This window comes from Rhamphochromis sp. 'chilingali' (genome assembly GCF_963969265.1).
Source record: "Rhamphochromis sp. 'chilingali' genome assembly, chromosome: 8".
NCBI lineage: Eukaryota > Metazoa > Chordata > Actinopteri > Cichliformes > Cichlidae > Rhamphochromis > Rhamphochromis sp. 'chilingali'.
Window position 1 is genome coordinate 10,713,663 of NC_137935.1, and position 24,166 is coordinate 10,737,828.

Here is a 24,166-nt window from a genome sequence, read left to right on the forward strand (position 1 = left end):
CATGAAATTACTCTAAAGTCTATCAGCAGAAAACATTTACCTGGAAAATTAACAGTGGCTTAACTTTTTCACAGGCTCTGCCTCATCTCCCTTTTTGCCACTCACCTATATCTCTTCTGACTCATAAAGGCTTTCCAATTAAAATAAAGGACTTCCACAGCATAATGTATGACAGGACAGTGCTGTCCTATATTGGCCATTGTTAAAGTGTGAATATTATCTGGTAAAGAGGTAGGACAGGGGACTAGAGTTGTTACAGAAAGAAAGATACTGAGGTCTTTTGCCAAAAGTTTACTCTCATTCTTATACACACACTACACTGATGTCTCTACTACATCTTTATTGACAGCAGGAAATAAAGGCAAGTAGTTTGTTCTTCAAAGGAAACTTCTCATTTTCATTAATACCACTACAATCATATATTATAAAATACATAATCTCCCCTAAACTCCTAAAAAACTAACATTCCATCTCTACTTCACAAACACATCTGTAATCACAGCTTAAAGCCTCACTACAGCCCAGCAAATAATAAAAGATAATAATAACATTTTGGTGAAAAATATACAACACTGATAGATTTTTACTTTTGAAATGCCACAAGATGTGTGAATTTACCACCTCCACCAGATGGCACTGTTTCACAACTGTTTCCACTAGCTTTCCAACTTTCCTGTCTCTGAGCTTTTGTCAGCAGACACAGAGGTGTACAAAGGTATGCCTCATCTAGGAATTCATTACCTTTCCATGTCTATGTATTGTCTGTTTCTCTGTTATTCTTTTATCTGAGCATCTTCACCTCTGTTTTGTCTCCTTTGTGTCTCTTTCTGAACAGTCCTACTTGCTCAGACCTGAGGTAAGTGCTGGCTGTTTGGGTTTTTTTTCTTCCTTGTTACCTTGTACTCCTGGACCACCCCATTCTGCTCCTCTTCTGGAGGGGGTTGCCAGGAGACGATGATGGCAGTCCCATTGTCCCCACTCTCTGTCACTGTAACCTTACGAGGAGGGGCACTGGGGGCTGGGGAGGTAGACAAAAGAAAAAAAATGTTCATATATGATAGGGGGGGAAAAAAAGCCTAAGTGCCTACAGTCTCTCCCTGCTTTCTCTGTGCAATTTAGCTGTCAGAATTTCTTCTGTGCGTGACTAAAGCTCATGTGTGAACAAATGACTAATTATCAAATTTATAAGCATTTTTTTTAAATCTGAAACATCACTTTGCTAAATGTAAGTGTTTTTTGGGGGGTAAAAGCAAACAACTGTTATTCAGAATAGACAGTTATAGTGCTGGGGCATATGCTGCTGTGTGAGCGCCAACCTGTGATGGTAATTAAGCGCACACAAAAGAAAAAAGAAAAAGTCACAGTGTGCGTGAGTGTTACAAACACACATCATTATGAGAAAACAAACGTTATGTTTAGAACTCCAGAAACAATTATCGACACAATTGGAAACAAAGGAGAATCCAGCAGAAAAAGATCAAAACACTCCCACACATGCAACACAGAAAAACGCACGCACTCCAGTAAACACTCTGCACTACAAATTAAAATTTGCAGTTGGGTTTAAACCAAACCTCACAAGTCTGCCACAACCACACCCTTATGAAAAATGAGTATAACACTTGCAACTGGGGTGTCGTATATTGCTCGCCATACCCAAGCATGCGTGAATATAACACAGTTAGCGATAACATAATCCTGCCTGCTGCCAGCAGCTGTTGTATTCTCTCACACATGCAAGCCGTGCATATAAAACTGTGTAAACATGAAAACATGCAAGCACACATGCAAGCACTGAAGCACTCTCGCACACAGCCGTACACATTTACACCCTCCCCACCTTCCTCCAGCGTCTTGCCAATTTTGACATCACTGTCTGTTCCCTGGAATTCATTGAAGAAGGGGCGGACTTTGAATTCGTATGTGACGCCCTTCCGAAGGTGCGGCACGACGGCGCTGCCCTCCCCAGGGGTTCGCACCTCAAACACGGCCCATTCACTCCTCTGTTGCCCCTCTGGTGAAGGCCTGTACATCACCTTGTAGCCCTGGATGTACTGTGACTGCTGCTCCACCTAGTGAACGCAACAGGAACAGAGGCAAAGGTGGTGTCAGCTTAACTGGATCATGCATGTCACAAGTAACAGTGGAAAATGATACGGCAGCGTAATAAACTGTAGCATCACTGGACAGCCATGGATTCATGCAAAGAGGTTCGCCAGACGCAGATGGAATGGGGTGCTAACTCATCACATCACCCCTCTGTTTATCCATCCCCATCTTCTACATTTCTCCTTTCGAAAGTCTGTCTATGCGCCATTTGGAGCAGCAGTGATTTGTGCAAACCACACTATGAGGTCATTGGCCAAAGGTTCCTCCAAGTCTGGAGCTGCTTAAATAGGGCCCAGACTCCCAGAACTGCCTGTCTCATCCTGTCCTGCTCTCTACTGACTGCTAAAGTCAGGAAAGAGAATAAAAAGTGCACCTTTATACACGAAGTAGTAGTAGTAAAAAACAAAACAAAAATACAAACAAACAAAAAATGGTGTGTAGCTGAATAAAGACATTTGTTTAAATCATAGTGATAATTAATGTTACTTCCAACATGGAAAAGAAAAGAATAACTGCTAACCAGTATGCTAATATCCCTATGAGTCCCTGCGGAAGGCAGGCAGCACTGGCTTGTAAAGATTTTAGTGATTTCTTTATCCCTCCCCCATAAAATATGCAGCTGGCTCAGGTGGTCTTCATTAAGCTGAAAACTGTGCAAGCATTTACCACAACACAAAGGAAAATGTAAAACCAAGAAACTGCACATTGAGAATAGATTTAACCCCACAAAACAAGGAAGTTGTGGTGCTCCCTCCTGTCATGTCTTTTACTGGAACATTCCAGCGAGACAGAGCAACTGGGCAGTAATGGTTTAAATCAGTCTTGACATGTCAGTATCCTTTTTACATTTCCTAAGCCCCATTTATCACTCACTATGGCACTTCATAATACCTGGGAATGCTGGGGTGGCCTTGTGTCAAAAGACAGAACTGGGATTGTTTTTGCCCCTTGGTGACCCCCATCCTATAGTCTAATATCTACTATGCAAGGAAGTCGGTGGAGCACAAAAGCGTATTTGCATTGTTCCAAAAACATACATTTGCCAGATTAGTTATAGAAGGCCATTGGTACTTGTTATTTAGCTTGTACCAGAAAAGAAAAATCACCATGAGCTGCCGTTTCTACTTCTTCCTCACCCACCTATCCGTTTTAACATCTGTAAGCCATTTCTACTTTAGAGCATGAGTTGGCAGCTTCTTCCTTCTCACTCGTATTATTTTAACAGCCGTCAACTGTTTTCAATCTTAGATGGCACAGTCTGGCATGGCACACACTGCTATATAGCACTACATGGCCTGTTGCAAGAGGTTGTGCTCTGAAGTCTAGCTTTTGGGTGGATGAGTGGTCCGCTATAGACAGAACTGCAAATCTTTGGTTTCTGGCCAGCTGACCAGTTCAGACTGATGCCAGATGGACACTAAGAAAACTTGGATTGTGTTCCAGGCTGCTTTCTGCAGTGTCCTTTCTCTGTACGATGCTAGGATGTTAGTACATCTGCTCGGCTGAGTGGTCTGACAAATTGACCATAGGCCTATAACTAAACTAACCTTGAAGCTCTAGTGACGAGCTATACCAGCGATCCACTCTGCAATCTGATCCTGAGAAAAAACAAACTACAACAGTCCATTCATTGCTAAAATTATACTCACTGTCCACTGAACCCTGACAGATGAGGAGGAGAGAATAGTGGGGTTGTGCAGGTGGATGACAGCATCTCCTAGCTCCCTCTGAATCTGACGATGGTCCACACCCTGACTGGTGGGAGGGATATCTGTGTGGAGGCGAACAAAAATGAAAAATAGTGGTCATATTTTAAAACTCCAAATGTGACATTATTATATTTTTAAATTTACATCAATAAGAATTTATTATATAGTTCTCACCTTGTGTTTTCACAGCATCAGTGATTGGACTGGGATCGCTCAGCCCATAGGCATTGGCTGCCCGTACTAAGAAGAGGTAGACTGCACTGGGCTTCAAGCCCTTCAGTACAAATGACTCAGGTTTCACATGCTCTGCCAAGGTCTGCCAGCTGCTTCCTGATGCATGACTGTGGACACACCACAAAGAGAATTAAGATTTAAAAAGCTTTAAATGAAGCCCTCCAGTTATTAGTTTGTTCTTGGCCAAGCTTTACCTGAAGGCTTCTATGATATAGGAAGTGGGCGTGGCTCCAGCATTAAGGTTTGGTTTCCAGGAAAGCGTGACAGAGCTACGGGTAACATCAGTGACCTCAGGTTTGGAAGGAGCGCTGGGGATCAGGTTTGGGTCAGTAGGTCTGTTTGGCTGGAATTGGGCCCCAGATTCTAAATGCAGAACAGAGAAAGGCAAATAATAAGGAAAACATAGTCTACTGCTGTTTTCCAACAACCAGGGGAATGTGGAACATCTCCAAGGCTTATGTCTCGTGTTCGCCTTCAGTTTAAATAAACACAATCACCAAAATAAACGAGAAAAAAAAGAATACACTTGTTAGTAAAGTGGTTAGGCTTACCTTGGACCTCTAAATAGGCTTTCCAAGAGGCCTCTCCACTGGGTGTGGAGGCAGTGCAGGTGTAGGTGCCAGTGTCACTGAGCTGAAAGAGGAGGAGGAGAAGGGAGGATGTTTGTTTAAATGGAAATTATTTAAATGTGTCCCACGGTTTCCTGAACTGGGCTCTGCCTCTTGTTATCTTCACCCTACCATCATTGCTTTTGCTTATTGACATGCCGAAGGAGTCTGTAGCAGGCAGCTGTCATTGCCTGATAATCTCAATATCATCTCCTTTTGAGCAGAAACTGGGGGAAAGCAGCTGGAAAGGCCAAAAGTGGCGGAGCATTCCTAGTCAAATGGAAAAGATTTTCACAGGATCATACACTAATTGGAGACCTTTTCTCCCTTTGCCATCCACCTGAATGCCAAACATGAAAGTGACTGCTCTGTGCAACACATGTGGTATATGTTTAAACCTTGATTCATGATTCATGTGCTTGTAGATGTACTGTAACTTTGCCAGACAAAGACAAGGTTCACTTGCATTTTGGAAAATGTGAACCATTGTGCAGCAAATGGGTAATTAAGTATATTTGTGGAACTGGGCATAACTGGAAAAGGGCTTATTTGTCTTTCTTTCTGACTAGTTTGTTTTGAATAAAAATAAAATTTTAATAAAATTCTATTAATGCATTAGATTCAGGGGAAAGAGTTCTTTCAGTTAAAATGCAGCAGTTTAAGAAAAACTGAAGAAACACATGTTCTCTTTAAAAAATAAAGTCAAAGTTCCAGACATCTGGATCCAACCAAAAACAAATCAGAATTTCTTGGCTTGTAGCCTGAATTTCCTCCTAATTTAACTGAGATTTGTTGACAAGTTTCTAAGATGCTAATAAGCCAAACATGAAACATAAACATAATGGCACAGATTACAAAAAGGTACATTTTTAAAACTGTCTGTTCTGTCAGCTGGAGTCTATGCCTCTGCTTGATACTAATGACTCTGTTACGGTTTGTTAGTGATTGATGCTATTCTGACACTACTGTGCTTATGTTTAGACAGTAAAACAGAAAAAATGAAAAAGATAAATGTTTGAATCATGAAGTATAAGGATATCCTGTCAACAGACCTCTGTTTTCCCCCCACCCAAATAAGAATAAAATTCATTAAAAAAGTAACACCCGCAAAACAATATGAATAAAATATATCATCCCAAACATCAAAAACATCTTCATTAAAATATTGTCTGGTATAAATGACAAGTTCATTAATGTAAAGTGCCTGCAGAGTTTACTCTTCTACAGCAGGGGAAGGGTTCAAATGCATCTCCTTTCCTGCCTGGCGGCCCAGTCGCACTGCAATCTTGTCACCACAAGACGTGCCGGCATTCATCAGAACGCCGCAAAATGACGTGACCTCTGACCCTGTGACGCCTCCATCTGGAAGACACGTCGTTACCCCCTCCTTGTCTCTACCTAGAAGTGTGTTCAGCATCACACAGCTTGCCATGACACATAGACGTGTGCGCGCACACACACACACATGCAGCCCACAGCACCTGCTGACTGACAAGAACTACAGACTGTTCAACTTCACAGACTCCATTTCAGATCTGCGGCAACTGACTGACAGCCTGCTGAGGGTTGGCTGCTGGCAGGCAACACATGCTTTATTTACCAACCAGCAGGGGTTTGCCAAGCACATTATGCATGTGATATGGGTAACCTTGAAGTCTATTTTAAATGGATTGAAATCATGTATTATATATAGTGTATATAAATACATGGCAATTTAGCAGATTTTGAGTGAAATTATGAACAGCAGTGGGTACTACGCTGTCCTTTAACTTTGCTTGACACTAAAAACAGACTTTTTTTTAAATGTGTCCAGGTGTCTCACCTTTGCATAGCGTATCTGCAGTGCACCTGTGTCCAGTTGCTTGACCCTGGAGTCATGTGTGGACACTAAGACGCCGTCCTTCCTCCACAGGATGGTGGGTGTAGGGTTACCAGATGTCACACAGTTAAGAACAACCGTGCCATCCACAGCCACCGTCTGATTGGTTGGGCCTTGGCGGATGACTGGTGGCGGGCGGTCTGACACAACTGTGGAAGCAGGAAGGAAAATGGGCAATTATGTGGATGGCGCTAATCTGTGAAGGTTTCATGTGGTGTAGCGGGGAAAGAAAAGACACGGGATTCAGTCAGTTATATCCAGCTTGTGGGAGTAAACACACAAAAGGTATAGAACGGTGAGAATTGGGTAAACAAGCTTGTAACAATGAAAGAATGGGAAAACTGCAATGGTAGCAGGAGAGGAATTCAATTCAATTTTAAGAACTGGAAGCAATTTTCTAATCATTCAACAGCAGGAGTCCAACTTAGCCAAATAAAAACAGTGTAATTAAAATGAAAGCGGCTCAGATACTTCAGTCCTCTCGCTGCAGATCCACCATAAGACTAGCAGTATACATAAAAACGCTTGCAGCCAACAATTCCCTGGCCCATCCCCCTGCCATAAAACACCAAACAGGGAAAAAAGGCTTAAAAAAAAAAAAATATCTAGCCAGAACAGACAAAGGTATTAGCATGAGGATGTTTAAACTCCTCCCTGTCTCACAGCCTGTGAACCCCGGGTGTTCAACACAAATCAAACAAAGACAGAGTAAAAGCGTGTGTTTGACAGAAAAAGGATGTAATGCACAAAAACGGCGGAAGACTTTAAATAATTTCTGCCGTTTGCGATTCATCATATTCCTACTATAGGTTTTCTGCCTCCCCCAGATTATCATTATTATTCATAGCACTATTGATGACCACTGCTGTCAGCCCCACTGATTTACTAGCAAGTTGCATTCAGTGAGAAGAACTCAAATTAATATCTAACACAGTGTAAAAGCAACACATAATGATATATGTATGTGTGCGTAGATCTTCAGAACCATGCTGTGGTGTAATCTGTGGGCTGCTTTGTCTTTGCTTTTGTGCCGGGGATGGTGCAATTACTAAAACACTGTCAGCATGACCTGTAATTACCAAATCTGCCTGCGGAGAAGTAGTGGCCTCAGAGCGGCCTGCTCACTTTAATAACTGTTATTATTATCCAGAGAGCACGACAGAATGAGAGAGAGAGGAGGACGTAGATTTGGAGCACGCCATTGTAGGTCTTAAATGAAGAAGGACATTTGTTAAATGAAGGGATGAATCTAGGTGTGTCATAGACAAACTAATAGCTGCCCAGATTACTGTGGGAATGGTGGAAGTGAAGCCAAGGTTAGTCCACCAGGCTTGTCAGGGATTGGCTAGAAGGGTAATTAGAGGACCCAATCCAGACCTCACCACATGGCTACAGTCTTCCAACAGTAGACAGCAGCAAGCCAGCCATGGAATACTGAAGGAGACTTTAGCCAGTGTGAAGCCAGCGAAGCCAAGTACTGCGCCACGGTCTGGGTGCACAGGCACCAGAGAGTCTCTACCTCTGACAGGAACACAACGAACTGGCCAGACCAGACCTCACAAACCTCACTTTGGATATTAATATGCTCTGAAGCAAAGCCACAGCATTACATTTGAACAGCATTATACCAATAAACCAAAGATTATCTGAAATTCCGAAGTATTATCCGACATATTCCTCTAAATGTCCTCCTAGTGTTCCTAATTCTCTCTCAGGCTTTGTTATATGCAAAAAGGGTGTTTAAAAAAAGTTTGCCTACCATCTGTGACCTCTAGCAGAGCCTTGGTGATCACACTGCCAGCAATGTTGAGGGCCTGGCAGCTGTAGTATCCCCCATCTGAGCGCACAGCATCAGTGATGGTCAGATCCCCAGTCTGAGACACTGAAAACCGACTGGAGGGTTGAGGAGGTTGATAGGAGAACAGCAGGTTCTAGAATGGATGAAAAAGGATTACATGTGGTCACCATTTTAGTATTTCCTTGAGCAAATCAACTGGACAGATGGAAGATTTCATTCTAAAATGATAGCCAATCATGTGAAATAAGCTTACAAATAGTTATTTACAAAGCTTTTTGAGATGAAAACTTTTACTGCAGTTTATTTTATTTACCTGACTGCCTTCCCGCTGCCAGAAAATGGCCGGTTGTGGGTTTCCAGTGGCCTCACACTGGAAGGTGACAGTTCTGCCAACTCCAACCACCTGGTTCTTCGGTCTTACCACAAATGCTGGCGGTACTGGAGGACAGCCATGAAAATGGTTAGCCAATGAATAGACAAACACACTACTGCCTATTACATTTATCACAGTATTATAGTTACAAGAGGGTCTGAGTTCTATGAATAGAAGACAAAGGAAATGTAAGCGCAGGCCAATGTGCTTGTATTTAATCTGTTATTGAATCCGGCTCGTTTTCAAAACTTTACATGATGTGTGCACAGCAGATCAAACAGTATGCTGATCAAATGCAAAAATGCAAGCATATTATTGTTGTAATGAATAGAAAAAACAAGGCTCACTCCTGTGCCCCTCATTTGCATGGGCAAGGGCATGGACCATTAAAATTTACATGGAAATGGGGAATAAATTTAAGCCATCTGTCCATGCTGACACCCTCCAGTAGTGCAGACCTCAACCACAATGCCATATCCATGCATGTTAATGACAAAGTCCATCTCAGACAAAGTGTGGTGACACAGACCAATGTCACATGGTGACACTAGTCTCAGTCTGTGAGGACAAATAACCTGTATGTAGAGGTCGAGAGGCAGCCCAGTTTACGCTTTTAATATCAAAAGTGCTGTGGATATGCCCTCAAATGATACAACTCTGCACACATTTTCATATTTTTTACACAGTGGCTGTATAATACACAAGAAAAGCAATCTGAAAACTGTCACTTGAAATACAGAAATAATTTGTCCATGAATAAGATGGGGTTTGGTAATGCATAAAAGGGGGAAATAATAGAATGAAATGGTGCAGCTTTACCTTGGAGGCCCAAGCTGAGTGTACTTTTTTTTTTTTTTTTTTACCCATTAATGTCCTTTTGCCACTGTTGCCCGTGACAACTGAAACATGAGTGCTGATTGGATGGTGGAGAGGTGATGTGAGGAGAATGGAGGGGGGTTGTGACAGCTTCCTGTCTCTGTCAGGGCGGTGAATAGGTGACGGGTGACATTTCAACTTACCAGACACAACTAAAAAGGAAACAAAAACACAACAACAACCCAAAGGTGAATAAATAAATATTAAACAGCATGACACAAAGAGGAGAGACAAGGAAAACAATGTGATGTCCACATGTACAAATAATCATGCCATCATCAGTAAAACATGTCATATTTCATACTTCACTCAAACCCTAGGGACCACACGATAACATGCAAAGAATAATTCCTGTGAATGAGTCAGAAAGGCATTGAAATGCATCTGATTCAATGTGATTTTAATTTGGGAAGGTGTTCAAGGACAGGAAAAATGGCAGACTAAGTGAAATAAAAAGGCACAGCGATATGAAGCACACAGAGCAGATGTTTTATGCTCAGCAACATCAAGCTTTGTTTATCCTTTTTCCTCTTGTTCCAGGTGTTGTGTGAAGGTGAACATCCCTACACCCTTAATGAGGTTTAGAGCACCCTTAGGAATGGCTACACCAGTCTCTTAAATGTAGCCTTGCAAATGTACCCCGGGACTATAAAAACACAAGGTGAATGTTAACTGTCACTCTCCGGTCATAAATCTCCCCCAGCCAATCACTCACCTTATCTAATCTGTCTGCTTCAACGGCTCCCTCGGAAACATAAACGCTGTCAGTCAGAGTAATGACCAACCTCTTCCTCCTCCCCCTGCCTATCGCTGGCCTTTAAAATGCAAATAGCACGCACATCAAACAAACCTAGAAGACGCTCAGCACTATCCATGTGCGAGATGCTCCAGGAACACACAGTAATGTGAACATACACAACACCCCCTTCACCTTGCAACGCTTCCACACACCCATTCATGTGTGTCTAAGCCTTTAATTAGGTAACCCTACCTCTCCCATGCTGCTGTGATCACAATTGTGGACCTGGTGGGAGAGGAGATCTTTAAACCTGACCTGGCTACTTTGTTGTGAGCTTTCTTCTGGCTCACAGAGCAGAGGTTAGTCTATCGATAAGCTGATCAGAGCAGCCGAGGAAAACACACCGAGCACTGTGGCATCCAGCCCAATAGGAGGCAGACTATGTACCGAAGACCACAGCAGAGATATTTATAGGGGTTTGATCGAGGCTGCTGTTCAGTGGGCCTGTCATCAACACAAGACTCAGGCTGCATGCAGAGGATTTGGCCTGATTAATAGCAGCTCCCACTGGGAGATGTACATCATACTTTATTCTGTCCCTCGCTGAGATTTTGTATTCTGTACATGAGCCGAAGTGGAGATCTCACAACAACAGGCAAATATTTATTATCACAGGTTTTGGTATTTATTATAACTCGAACTGCACACACAAAGCCGGCGGGAAAGTTCCTCTCATTCACTCTGTTTTGGCACCAGTTCCAAGTCTCCTTCCAGACCCTTTAAATGGGTTATTAGCAGCGCTGCTCTAGGGACCACCATTGCATTCATGACCTTTCTGCACATAAATCATGGCTAAGGACAAACTTAACCAGCTAAGAAATAATAACACATCGACTTTTTTAAAATTCTGTGCACTACAATGTGAAACAATGTTTAAATTCCATACTGCATAAACATTGTCCCCATGCCCACTGTAGTGTGTTTTTTTCTAATTCTTAAACCTTATAGATTTTGTATTTTCATAACTTAATGAATAGCTGAACAAACTATCTCAGGACTACATTCTCAAGTGGCTTAGATTAGCTATTTTACAATCAATGTATAAATAGAGCTGGTGACTTGGCCAATTCTGTGTTTCTTCCATCAATCAAATGAATATTTCACTTGACATATTTATAAGACCAGAGGAGCTGTAGCAGACTGACAAACACATGTGTAAGACAATAATTCACTGATTAAGTTAGTAATGAGAGCAGAGCGCATTGAAAGAAAAATAGCCCCAGGTGCCACTTTCACAATGTCGTCATTGTTCGCTGACAATCCCACCACAGAAAGCGTGAAAATCTCCCCGTCCATACAGAACAGCATTCTTCTCAGAAACTGTCCCGCTCTATAATAGATTAGCTTTGAAGGCCAGTATCTTTAATACTGCGTGTCTCGTTATAGTTCTAATATTTTTTTTGCTCAATCAGCTGCAATGATAAAGACATTTCATAATGACATTGTAGGAAATGACTTCTACATTGAACCGTTTTTTAAATCCAGTTTTAATTAAACTGGTTTTATCTTACATTTACACATGACCACACAATTAGAAGAAAAACTTCAATTCAAAGAATATTTATATTCATTTCATTTCAGCCTTATATGCCCCTTTACTTTTCAGGCTTAGCAATATTGCCCTACTTTGAGTTTTGATTCAGGGCAACAGCAATGCCCACTGAACCCACAGGCTAAACGACTGCCCCCCATAATGCTGTTGTCTTCAGTACTATAGCGGCATCTTACTACCTATACATCATTTACTCTACTTTGGCCTGCTCAGACCTACAATTACCCAGCTTTTCTTTCCATTCCTGTGCCCACATCTGTAATTAGAAGCATGTCATTTCCGGGCGTGGGACTGTGGCCTGCTAGTCTTTAATTAGCTGGACTACTCAGTGGCCACAACCTCGATGGCCTCCTCGTGTCCTGGTCTGAATAAAAGTCATGAAATTCAAGGATAAATGGAAATGATTCTTAGAACTTGGGTTTAGGCATCAGCCATCGTTGGATTTAACCATAGCATTAGCTCAAGGAGTCATATGATTTAAATTACATGCTATTCACCTGGTGTTACACTTGGAGAGAAAAAATTGGTTTCTAACTCTGTGGAGGTGGTTTTTCTTTGTAGTTTAAGTGTTTTTTTGTACCTTTCTAACTCTTATAATATGTGGGCAAACAGTAATGTATTAAAAGAGGGTCAGGGCTTTGCTTCTCTCCTTCTCCACACAGCAGGGAACTGGCCCGAGGTTAAGACATTTAATTTCCACTCAGGACAGGAGAGGTTTTAGAATTTCAAATATGACCCTTGCTCAGGAGAACAGCTTATTGAACTGGTGCATCAATGCTATTCCCTTTCATTAACTAAGCTTTCATCAGGGAGAGAGAAAGAATGAAAAAAGGCAATAAGAGAAGTAGATTTATTGACGGGTTTATTGGCAGGTGTGCCTAATCTTGCTCCTCAAACCAATCTAAAGATCGCTGTCTTGTGGAGAAAAGCAAGAAATAATTGCAAAGGGTAGCCATGTGAGGATGAAGTATCTTTTTTTAAACATGTGGGGGTTGGCAGAGGAATAGAATTGCCTTGTCTCCTTAAATCTCGGCTGTGCAGACTGCTGGTAGTGACATTAATATGACTGACCTCACTGGAGAATTCTTTCTCCCCCTCTATCCTCTTCACCACAATTGCCCCCAGCCCCAAATCCCAACCTGTTCTGCATCATTGGTGAGGCACCTCCATGACCAACATACTCACTGCCCTTCCATCCAACACCACTAAGCTCCCCCCTCCTTCCCACCCGTCTTGTCTCACCCGACTCTCAGCATTCCCCCTTAGTTTGCCGTTAAATGGTCTCTGTGTTCCTCTGATTCTCAGGAGGGTTTGGGGGGTGATCCCAGCCCCCAATTCCTCTGAATGGTTTCTTTCTGAATGTTCATACTCTGTGACCAGCTGCTTTATATTCCAACTGTGTTAATAAGACATCCAGTAGAGACGGCTACTGGAGGCACTGAGATATTCCATATTTTCACAAATACTATTGTACATCTTAAAATGTGAAGGAAGACAGGCCTCCGGAGTAATGCCACTTGTATAGGGCAAATGAAATCGATTACAGCCGAGCTCCCATGTGCTCTCTACAGCTGTTATGGATTTTTGCGTTTTGTTTTATTAGAAATCAATCAGCTAATTGAGAGAGAATAGCTGAAAGTGATGACCATGTGGCGCTAAAGCTGAAGACCATTATTGCACCGTAGCTGGGCTAAACTGCATTTAAATCAGGCAGCACAATAACCCAAAATGGAAATGAATTCAGAATAGCTGTCCAAGGGGCCATGAATAACATATTTGTAGGACTACAGGAGTATTTTGTCTTACCGTGGACAGTGAGCGTAGCTGATGCCTCCGCCTTGCCCACCATATTTTCTGCCACACATGTGTAGGAGCCCACATCAGCAGAGACCAGACGACGGATCTTCAGGGTGTGGTCCTCGCGAATTTCATACCTAGATTAAAACAGGTACTCATATATCACATGTTGTCAAAGACAAAAACAGTTGCAGACAAAGACAAAAGCGAGGGTGGATCAAACAAAGACAGGGAGTGTGTGACTTAGGCAGGTATTGTGGGATGAAAGGGGACCAGTTGATGAGTCAGACCTTCCTTTCGGCAGATCACCATCATCTTTCCTCCAGCGAACAGTGGGAACTGGATCGCCACGGGCCTCACACCTGAACTCTACGCTTTGGTCCACTAACACCACCTGGCTACTCGGGCGACGGACAAAGCTGGGACGCTCTGCAGAGATGAAAAAGAGCACGTAAATGAACACACAGCAGTCCTTCAATCATGTTTTTTTTAATAGAGCTGAAGCTTTGATTCCATAAAAAAAAACATAAAAAAATCTCAGATCCGTCCAAAAAAAACAAAAAAAACAACTAAAAATAAATCACAGTGGAGAAAGTTTAAAAACAAAAAAAGAAAAGAAAAGGCAAAAACAGTCGTTTTGTATTTATTTAAACCAAGGTGTCAGTGTTCATGCTAATATAATCTCTCATTATTATTCAGTTTCTAGTACGTGTCAGTTCAGTAAATGAGTTTTCTGATTTGCCTTCCTCTGCTGTTCACCATTTTCTCTCTTTTTAGTGCAACTTCCCTTTACTTTGCCCTACTTTACCAGATAAGCGCCACCACAAAGATTCAATGATTGAATCTTTGTGGTGGCGCTTATCTGGTAAAGTAGGGCAAAGTAAAGGGAACTTGACTTTTGAAAGTCAAATTGCTTGGGAAATCAATTTAGAGCACCTGCATGTGCCCAAATATTGATGTTTGGTGCTAGAGTATTTTTATTTGTAAATCCATCATGGATCCAAGCTATAGCAATATTTGAATCCCACCCCAACAAAAATAGACACCTATAAGACAAAATCCAGTATACTATAGAAGCCAGATGGTATATACCACTCTCGGTCCGACTCTCTCTGCTCAACAAGTCACAAAAGTAAAAAAAAATAAAAAAATATTGAAAAATAAGAAATTCATATCTCTTAGTCTTAACACATTCCATCAGATGGGACATGGTGAATGGACTGGTTCTTATATAGTGCTCTTCTACTCGAGCAGGCAATGCACTTTTTATATAGGTCTCATTCAGCTTCTATCTAACATTCACATACACACCCGATTAATGCATTTGAGTAACTCTGGGTTCATTATCCTGCCCAAGGATACTTTGGCAAACAGACTGGAACATCCAGGGATGAAACCACCAACATTCCAATTAGTAGATGACCTGCTGTACCTCCTGAACCACAGCCACATACCATGGTTAGTTGTTGTTGTTGTTTTTTTTTAATTTATTTAGAAAGAGGGGCAATACATATTAATGAACATTTAAACAAATGTAAGTTGTAAGGACAACTAAGAACTTAAATGAAGAATTTCTTGATTATGACACTCAGAAAAGTAGAAGGAGTAGCCCTTATGTATTCTGAGTTTATTTCACTGTAATTTTCTTAGCTTGACAAAAGGTTTCTGGGGAAAGGAAATAAAGGAAGTGAAGAAGATGATGCTAAAAATCAGGAGTCTGGACATGTTCTGTGCTTAGGCCAGAGGGAGTCAGGGTCAGAGGTCAGTGACGGTGAAACAAGATGCAGCTGGTTTGCAGGGAAGCTGCAGAGAACAGCCTGAGATTCATAATGAAGTGTGAGATTGATAAATCATCTGATAAAGGTCAGTGACACCATTTAGTAACCTGGGAGGGAGACGATCATAGCTTAACATCTGGACCTTTGTTTTTATTCTGCAGGCCAAAAAAAAGAAAAGAAAAGTGTGTGGCTGTTGCATGTTTTGGGGGTAGCATTAGAAGCAGAAAAATAGACAAAAATCTGAGGTACATACCAAGCACTGTAAGTTCAGCTATTTCGCTTTCACGTTCTCCAACCATATTTGTGCCGACGCACACATACTTCCCAGCATCGCTTTTCCGGGCATTTGTAATCATCAATTTCCCTCCACGTATCTGTGAAAGCAGAAGAGAAGGTGATAGGCTTTGTATGGAGAGAAAAATGGCAATATTAGTCTGAGAGACACTTGGGACTTGTTGTTGACACACAGAAAACAGCAAAGCCCAAACATTAGGAAACATTTCCTGATTGCACTCAAGAATTCCAGCGAGCATTTATGCACCAAAAGCCCATTACAACACCGTGATAAAATGCACTCACAAACATATAATGGCTTGATGGGAAAGAGGCTTTTCACTGGGTTTTTGCTTTGAGCTTACGGAGACACAGTCCAACCGGATGACTTTAGTCTTTAGTTGTTTTATGCCGTTTGCAGTCATATTGAACTTGACTCTAAGCCACTATCAGCTGACCTGTTTCTCGCCAAGCTAAAGAATACTTTTCAAATCCAGCAGAACCACAGCTCACTGAGGTAACACCTGAGGCATTTTTTTATTATTTTTTATGTACGTTCATACAACTACAAGTGAGAGCAAGTGGACGTTCATTCAAGCACACATGAACTACATACACGTATACACACCCACACACAGAGGAGAAAATGTGTGTTTGTCCAGGTGAATGTCATGTCTGTTATTTCCCAGGGCTTTGATTACAGGCCAGAGGAGATGCTTTGTTCTCAGGCAGTCGGAAAAGCAGTCCTGGTCCCAGCACAGGCCCCTCAGCCCTTCTCTCTGCTGACAACCGTGCCAGTCAGCAGAGATGCACACAATAGCATGGTGCACGGTGATCTCTGTGCCCTGATAAAGCTTAAGGTTTTAAATGCACACATCAGCCTGCAAGACCAGGACCACCCTCTGCAAGCATGTAATGGATAGCTTCATTAGGGAACACCTGACAGAGAACTTGACACACAATATTGCAACAATCTGCTTCAGCCATGACCACCGTGTTAAGCCCAGTTACACATGTAGTCACATGCGTGCTAGGGCATCTCATCTATACCTCAAACAGTGTGTTTTCATCTGTTTTTGTAAAGTAGTTGCAATAAGTTTAACTTTCTTGAAGGACAACTTTGGACAGCAGACACATTCTTCTGGTTCTGCGGCATTCCTCGGCCCTTCACCCCTGATTAATATTCATGGTAAAGCAGGAGGCAGAGGGACTTGAAGAGGCTTGGAAGCCTGGCTTATTTAGGGCACCCTGTGGTGCTGGAGGGGTTTGAAGTATCATTATGTTACTGTTTGTTTGAGGAAAGGCTTAACAGCTAAAACACTGTGACACTCACAAAGGCCCAAGGTCAGGGCAGACCATGCAGCAGAGAAAGAGGGGGTGTACTGTTGGTTCCACAGGGCTTTGACATGAGGAACCACTTAAGGCCCCTGTTCCCTCTATCCATATCCTTACCTCTGTGAGTCTGTGGCAGTTTCCCATTCTCTGCAGGCATATTTGGAGTGCCAGAGCAGCAGGGACTCTGAGAGCTGGCTAAAGTAAATGAATGTAGCAGCGGTCCTCTTTTTTTTCCTGCATGCATATCCTCTCAACACAACACAGTGCAGCACACTGGCTGCTGAAAGCCCCAACAATCTGACCATTATCCCTGCAGTAGAGGGAGATGGCACTATCCTGTTGCCTTTTGTCTCATGTCATTTGGCAATGCTGATAATGCAAAAGCCCCCCATTCAGCACCAACTCTGTTGGTATTCACACAGCAGTTCATTTTCCAGGCCGATAATTAGCCACAACTACAGCACAAAACGAGAAGGACAATGTGCTGCATTTTGGCCATTTATGATGCTGCCGGCAGACTCTCTCTCTAACGAGACAATGGTCTAGGCTTAAATACTGGCATTTTCTCTTTTTCTATTTAGTTGTCCCTCCCTTATTGTTCCTGGAAGACCATTTAGACAGAGTTGAGAGGGATGTGGCCAGCTGCTGCTAGTGGCACAGCAGCAGGGTAACTTACTTTTTATGGCTGTGGGAAACCTTTTGCATGAAGTCATGAATATATGTGAAATGGCGCACAAAGTAGGGACGTATACAATATCAGGCAGGTGGTTTTAATGCCGTGCTGGATCCATGTGTGTCACGGCACGCAGTGTGCAGTAGGTGTTTACGTATAGCTGGCTAAAATAGATAGCACACAGAAGAATTCCGTGCGCTCTCTCTTCCTTTCTGGAGTTAATTCCCTCCTTTTTAAGCTATATCCAGTAAATCCAAGCCATCCCAAACCCAGTATAAAGTGCAGTGCAGAGAGAAAATCCCCACTGCAGGTGGTTTGGGACCTTGCTCTGATCAACAGTGATCACCAAGGAGACTGCACGTTTAAGCATGCTGCATGGTGGGAGAAGTGGATTGAAACAAACATAACAATGCAGACTAGATGGGGTGGGGTTTGACGAGCTCAGCTGTTCATTACATTAAAAAGACCTCTGCTTCTCCCTCTATGGTCATTCATTGCAACCAAATTTACTATACCATAAACAAGCTTGCCGTATGATTTTTCTATTTCTAATACAACTTGATCTGTTAACATCTGTCACCACAGTTGATTACACATATTCCGATTGCCATTCATGACGTCTGGCGCTACTTTTAAAATGGTCATTTGGGAACACTCAATCTGTACGGTTTTGTACTTGACAGGAAGTTTACAGTGAGCAACACCAGCTGGTCCAGACTGTTTTTAGTTCCTCAGAAGGCCCAACATTGCTCCAAGCTACAAGGACACAACTGAGTCATCAAGCAGCAGCATTGAAAACGTTTACTCAGAGAATTTCATCCAACAGCAGACAAAAGTCATAGCTTCCACTATTCTGGGTGTAAAATCAGTATTATTGCAGAAACAGGAACAGTTTATCCGTGTTGTTCTTAAATAGGCACAAACATGATTAGGTGGAAGAACGTGTGTGTGAGGCATGCATGACACGGAGATGAAACAGGACTGCTTTATCTTCAAAGTATGAGGTAGTCCAGTAGATAATAACCAAAACTGAAAGGGTAAAGGATGACAGAGATTAACATTCCTTTTATTTTACAGAAGATCAAATGCTGAACATGAATAGTTTTGATGTCAGTTTAAGGAGAGAACACTATCTGTGATGCAACAGCGGGCAAAGATAGCTGCTGTGCATACAATGGCCAGATATGCACTATTTGAATGAGCAAATACTACACTAAATTCCTCCAGTCAACAAGGTCCACTGTGTAGTGAAATTTTCGTGCTCCTCAGTGACAACTGACTAAACTCAGAGACAGATATGATTTAATTCTCTTTAAACCAGATTATGCGCTTGTTTCTTTCAATTATGCTGTGCAGCGTCCAGATTTCCTGAATGTGCGGCTTAGGAAAAAAAACTGAGAAAGAACAGCTACACTGTTAAAGAGCTTGGGACTCAATATATCCAACCTCAACTCACCCTCGCTGTGCAAAACTGTGTTCAGTCATGAACAGCTCTCCGCTAAAGATAGCCAGCAGCGATAAATCACAATTCTGACCTGCCCAGAAAGTTTTATTTTATTGTGCACAAGTAGCCCAGGCTGGTTTTTCAGCGACAGACTGCAGGCATACTGAGTGGAACATCTTTATTAGTAGCTTATATTTATTATCTGGGCAAGATTAGATTTTCCACGACTGTACAGTGAAGTTCAGCACTTTGTCAGCACTTGGGGGGCCAAATTCTTTGATTGCCTAAAAATTGTACAATGTGCAGCCAGAATCTTAAAATCCATCTAGTCAGATTGTTAAAATGTGATCCAGGCGCACTACTAACTACTGCCTACTCACTGCCTGCTTATGTTAGCCAACTGCTGAGTTTGACTTACTTCTAGCGAGCGCAGTATAATTAAACCCAAGTAAAAATCTCCTGCTCAAGAACAATTACTACAGACACAAACTTGTGTTTGCTACAAAGTGTTTAAGCTAGGGATAATCAAGAAACATCTTCAGTAAGCAAGCATGTAGAGCTGACTGATACTGTTGTGCTGGCCTGGGTGCTATTTTAATTAAACTGAATAATTGGTGGTTTGGTTGTAAATGCAGATAGTTGTTGTTTTGATTCTGCAGTCAGTCCTGCTGCTGCTGAGTGCAACTTTCTTCGATTCCAGTCAGCTCATTTCTCCCCTCCTGATCTACACTTCTCCTGGTTGATTTCACCAGTAGGCCATCCCTAATCAATGCAATGCTGCCAGCTAATGGAGCAAGACTAATTCCATACCTCAGTTATTAAGTGCAGAAGGCATCAAGATTGGGTATTTTGGGTTTGGGAATTGCTATTTGTGAATAATGAGCCGAACAAATCAATCTTTCAACAAACGCTGAGGTGGTGGTAATGACTTGACCTAGAGTACTAGGTCATTTTCTCTCATAGATTTAAACAGACATATACAAAGCAGTCTCTAAGCTTCAGCACATGTCAGCGATAACAGTTACTTACAGTGATTCTCTCATCTCTGTCATCAATATTCACTCCATCTTTTTTCCATGATATGGTGGGTTCAGGATGTCCACGAGGAGGTTGACACTCCAGGACTGCCGGCTCCCCCGCAGCCACAATCACATCTGCAGGATTTTGTCTGAAGTCGTCACGTAGAACTACGAGAAAACACACAAAAAAGGGAAACATTTAATGAAATGCTAAAATGTTTCCCTCTGGGGATGGTATGAAAAAGAAAGAACGAAAGAAGCATGCTATTGAGGTGTTTTTTTTTTAAAAAACAACAACAACAACAAAAAAACAACACTTTAAGTCAAGTTGTCTTAACACACAAAACTGGCTCTGCATCAAATGACAAAATGTTGAGCATATCTCGCTTCTGATTTACTCCATGCAGAGGATCATTGTGTACTAAAGAGTGTGTCTGTTATTGCATCTTCATCTCTCCTTGACCTTTCATATTTAGATATTCTGAATTCATGCACCCATTCTATTTTAACATGCTTGAAAGCCTGCCGTAGATCACTGCCACTCCTGTCTTTTTGATTTCCCCTGCTGGAGTGCTTTAAAATAGATGACACAGCCATGGATTTTGATTTTTTTTGGATACACGAGTTCCACTGTTTGTCATTTAATTATTTCTTGTGGAGAGTAATTTGATAACGAATAGATGTGGAGGTTTTAAAATATGAACTGAGTAGTTCTGTATACGTGGCTGCACCTAAAAATCATTAGTCTTTGCCTCCCTGCCTAATCAGACTAGTAGATTAATATCATTAATAAGTGGACGTCGCAACAAAGTAGATCAATGCAAATCCACTTTCTGAGAGGCAGACAAACTTCATATCAATGAGCTCATAATGTGCAGTGTTAAAGATAAACTGGAGGTTTATTGAGCGGAGAGAAGGTTATGAAAAAGCAACAAGCTCCTTTTGGCAGACAGTGTGTGCCAGTAATCATGTTTCCAGCTCCAATGCATATATACATATAAAATATATAAAAACAGTGTCTGTATCCTGAAATTCAGGCCACACACAGAGTAGGGAAGATCAAGGCACTGTGTGCGTGTGCATTGCTATCTGTAGGTAAAACCTGAAAATTATGTGCAAGTTGTTCTGTCTGCATTTTGAGGATAAAAGTTGCACTTTAGCTATCTTTTTGTCTCAGGCTCCTTAGCTTGCTCTAAAGTCACCGAAGGACCCCTCACCTACTGACAGCCTACAAATTCCTGACTAAACCCTTTAAGCACTTAATTGGTCATTGGCAAGCCCAGATACTGCTCTCTGTTTCTTGTAACACTGAGTATTCAGTCCATTAAAAGGAACTTTGTTTTAGAGGAAGATGGCCTGTAATGGCTTCCACAGTCCTGTTGCCTAATCACACCCACGCCTCCCCAGAAGCATCTAAATTCCAAAGCATGCGGCAGCATTTATCAGAAACAAAGCAAAAGGATTCACTGGATATTTTGTGAGTTATTTGCCATTGCACCATCAAGAGAAGGCATGGGTCCGCAGATCTATACACACTGTGCTGTATACAGTTGAAAGGCAATTACGTGTGTAACTCCCTAACTTTTCAGCCTCTCACTCTAATTCATCTCACACTCAGCAGTGCAGCTGTGGGCCGAGTTCATGCTGTATGGTTAATAGCAGATCGAGTCATTCAGGAATGTAAACACCAAACATCCGATCCATTAGAGCACCAGCTCCATCTGAAGAAACTGTCTCTGTTTGTATCAGCAAATCCAGCTTGTCCTTAAGAGGATTATTGTAAAAGTCAACCTAATGTACCAAGGTATAAATATGCTGCATCAGTTGGAGACAGTGATTGATACTGATCAAGAATCTGTACATTGAAGATATGAGGGAAATCATATTTTTCCTTTGAGGTAAATACAGTCTTTCAGTGCCAGGGAGCTAATATTCACAGGCATCTGTCCCTCTGGAAAATAAAGAATGATATGCTCGGAGGAAAAGAGGGAAAAACGATGCTATATTGACTTGTTGGAGGCCCGAGGGAGAGCTGGCATCATTCAGTGTTTACACCAACAGTGCAGTGAACCCCCCCCCCCCCCCTCAACGGCACTCACTCCCCCACCTCACGGCCTTTCTCCACCTCCAAACCAACACCTCTTTGTTATAAACACAGCTGAGTGCAGCACAGCAGACAACGCTGAACATCTGCGTAGTGGAAAACAAAATCCTCTGGGATTGAGGAGGAGTGAGCAAGAGGGAGACAGAGGCAGCCAGACAGTCTGTGAGATCGACAGACAGACCGAAATCTGGATGGGGTACAAAGCCCCAACTCTATCCCCAGAAGCCCCATCAGATCTGGATCTGGGGCTGTGGCAGAATCATTTTGCCTGCCCCCTCCAACTCATGTAAATAAAAGATCCAGTATTGCTCCTTCCTGTATTCACATATATCTCTGCTCGCCCCTTACAGCTCCTGTTTTGGGACCCAGAATTCTGGTGGGGGGAAGTGATGCAAGGCGCTCACACTACGTGCTGTCCTGTAAGTGTGTGCGGTGCAGTCTGTATCTGTGTTTGGGATAATGAGCCTACTCTACCATTCTGTCTCTCTAGTGAGCCTGCAGCTGTCCCCTTGCAGATAATATTTCCTGGGCTATTAACAGAGGGGCCAAACTCGGTGTGTGTGTGTGTGTGTGTGTGTGTGTGTGTGTGTGTGTGTGTGTGTGTGTGTGTGAGAGAGAGAGAGAGAGAGAGAGGAGTGTATGCGTGTACATAGAGATTTTCAGTTTGTAGCTTAATATGTGGAAATGAGCCAAAGTCACAGGTCCCAGCATGAAGACGCCTCTTTGTCCGTCCTGGATTTGCACAAATATGCTGATGATGGGATGGAACAGAGTGGATATCCGGACCTGGACAGATATCAATACGCTTTGTCAAGGTAAAGGGATGCATTCTGCCCTGCATTTCCTCTTTTCAGGAGTGGAAGAACAAAACATGTTTTACCTCACCTGGCTGACATGGCTTGCTGCAAGACAAATTGCTGACTATGCATAAAAAAGGGGGAAAAAATCATTCATCAAAGCAGAGTCTTAGCTTGTAGTGGCAAACATCTGTTGGGCTATATTGTACTGTATAATAAAGCTGTCTCCAGGTCCACAGTAGCAAATTGGAGCTGTGTTGAAGCTAATGCAATTAGCTGCCATCATTTCTTGCATTCAAACCCTCCTTTAAAGGTCAGCTGAGATGGCTGCTCTCAGTTCTGAAAACTAACAGGTTCATCACCCCCATAAGCTATCCCCTGTCCACACACACAAATGCGTGCACGCACACACACACACACACACACACACACTCTTTTCCTCAGGAAATTGAAAACAGATGTTTAAATGTCAAATTAAAATGAGATTCCCGTGCTGCCCTCCAACATTAATGAAAATGAAGACTTAATGCCACACACCAGTCTGGGTGGGAAGATCAGATGAGCTTTGTTCTGAGGAAATTAAACCAAGTAAAACAAGCTCTTCACAAATCTTTAGAGGGATACAAAAAACAGACCCACCAGGGAATTAAAGGTTTATCAGAAGGCACCCGCACTCAATCCCACAGAGACACACAGCACAGCGTGGGTCTCGCCTTTGGCTTTGGCTTTTTCCTCAAAACAGAATGGACATGGCTATCTCCACAACGGAAGCAGCGGGAATGACAGGAGAGGAGAAAGTGAATTAATGAGAGGAAGAAGAGACTCTGTTCGATGTATAATGCAGGACCGCTTCCTTTTTATCCATCCTGGTTTCCTCAAGGTAGTTCAAGTTCACAAGCGGCAACATTGTCGGGCTATCAGGGGCCAAATATCATCAAATACTACCTGAGGATAGTAGACAGAGATGAATGTGCAGCGCAGCGAACACCAAGAAAAATATCAAATGGCT

At 42.3% G+C, this 24,166-nt stretch overlaps 1 protein-coding gene across 5 annotated transcripts in view; it reads right to left on the reverse strand.

Moving 5' to 3' along the window:
• Positions 1-24,166, reverse strand: part of robo1 (roundabout, axon guidance receptor, homolog 1) — a 227,122-nt gene that overhangs the window by 21,495 nt on the left and 181,461 nt on the right. For 3 of the 5 annotated variants that reach the window (XM_080889649.1, XM_080889650.1, XM_080889651.1), the window contains 13 exons: positions 20,267-20,424; positions 15,766-15,886; positions 14,025-14,163; positions 13,744-13,871; positions 8,651-8,775; positions 8,299-8,470; positions 6,483-6,688; positions 4,604-4,685; positions 4,247-4,415; positions 3,993-4,159; positions 3,759-3,880; positions 1,841-2,072; positions 897-1,018 (listed from right to left, as the gene is read on the reverse strand). In XM_080889649.1, the coding sequence (XP_080745775.1) occupies positions 897-1,018; positions 1,841-2,072; positions 3,759-3,880; positions 3,993-4,159; positions 4,247-4,415; positions 4,604-4,685; positions 6,483-6,688; positions 8,299-8,470; positions 8,651-8,775; positions 13,744-13,871; positions 14,025-14,163; positions 15,766-15,886; positions 20,267-20,424 (1,943 nt within the window). Of the gene's footprint in view, positions 1-896; positions 1,019-1,840; positions 2,073-3,758; positions 3,881-3,992; positions 4,160-4,246; positions 4,416-4,603; positions 4,686-6,482; positions 6,689-8,298; positions 8,471-8,650; positions 8,776-9,573; positions 9,739-13,743; positions 13,872-14,024; positions 14,164-15,765; positions 15,887-20,266; positions 20,425-24,166 lie in introns of all 5 variants that reach the window. The other 2 variants (XM_080889647.1, XM_080889648.1) reach the window with 1 other exon arrangement.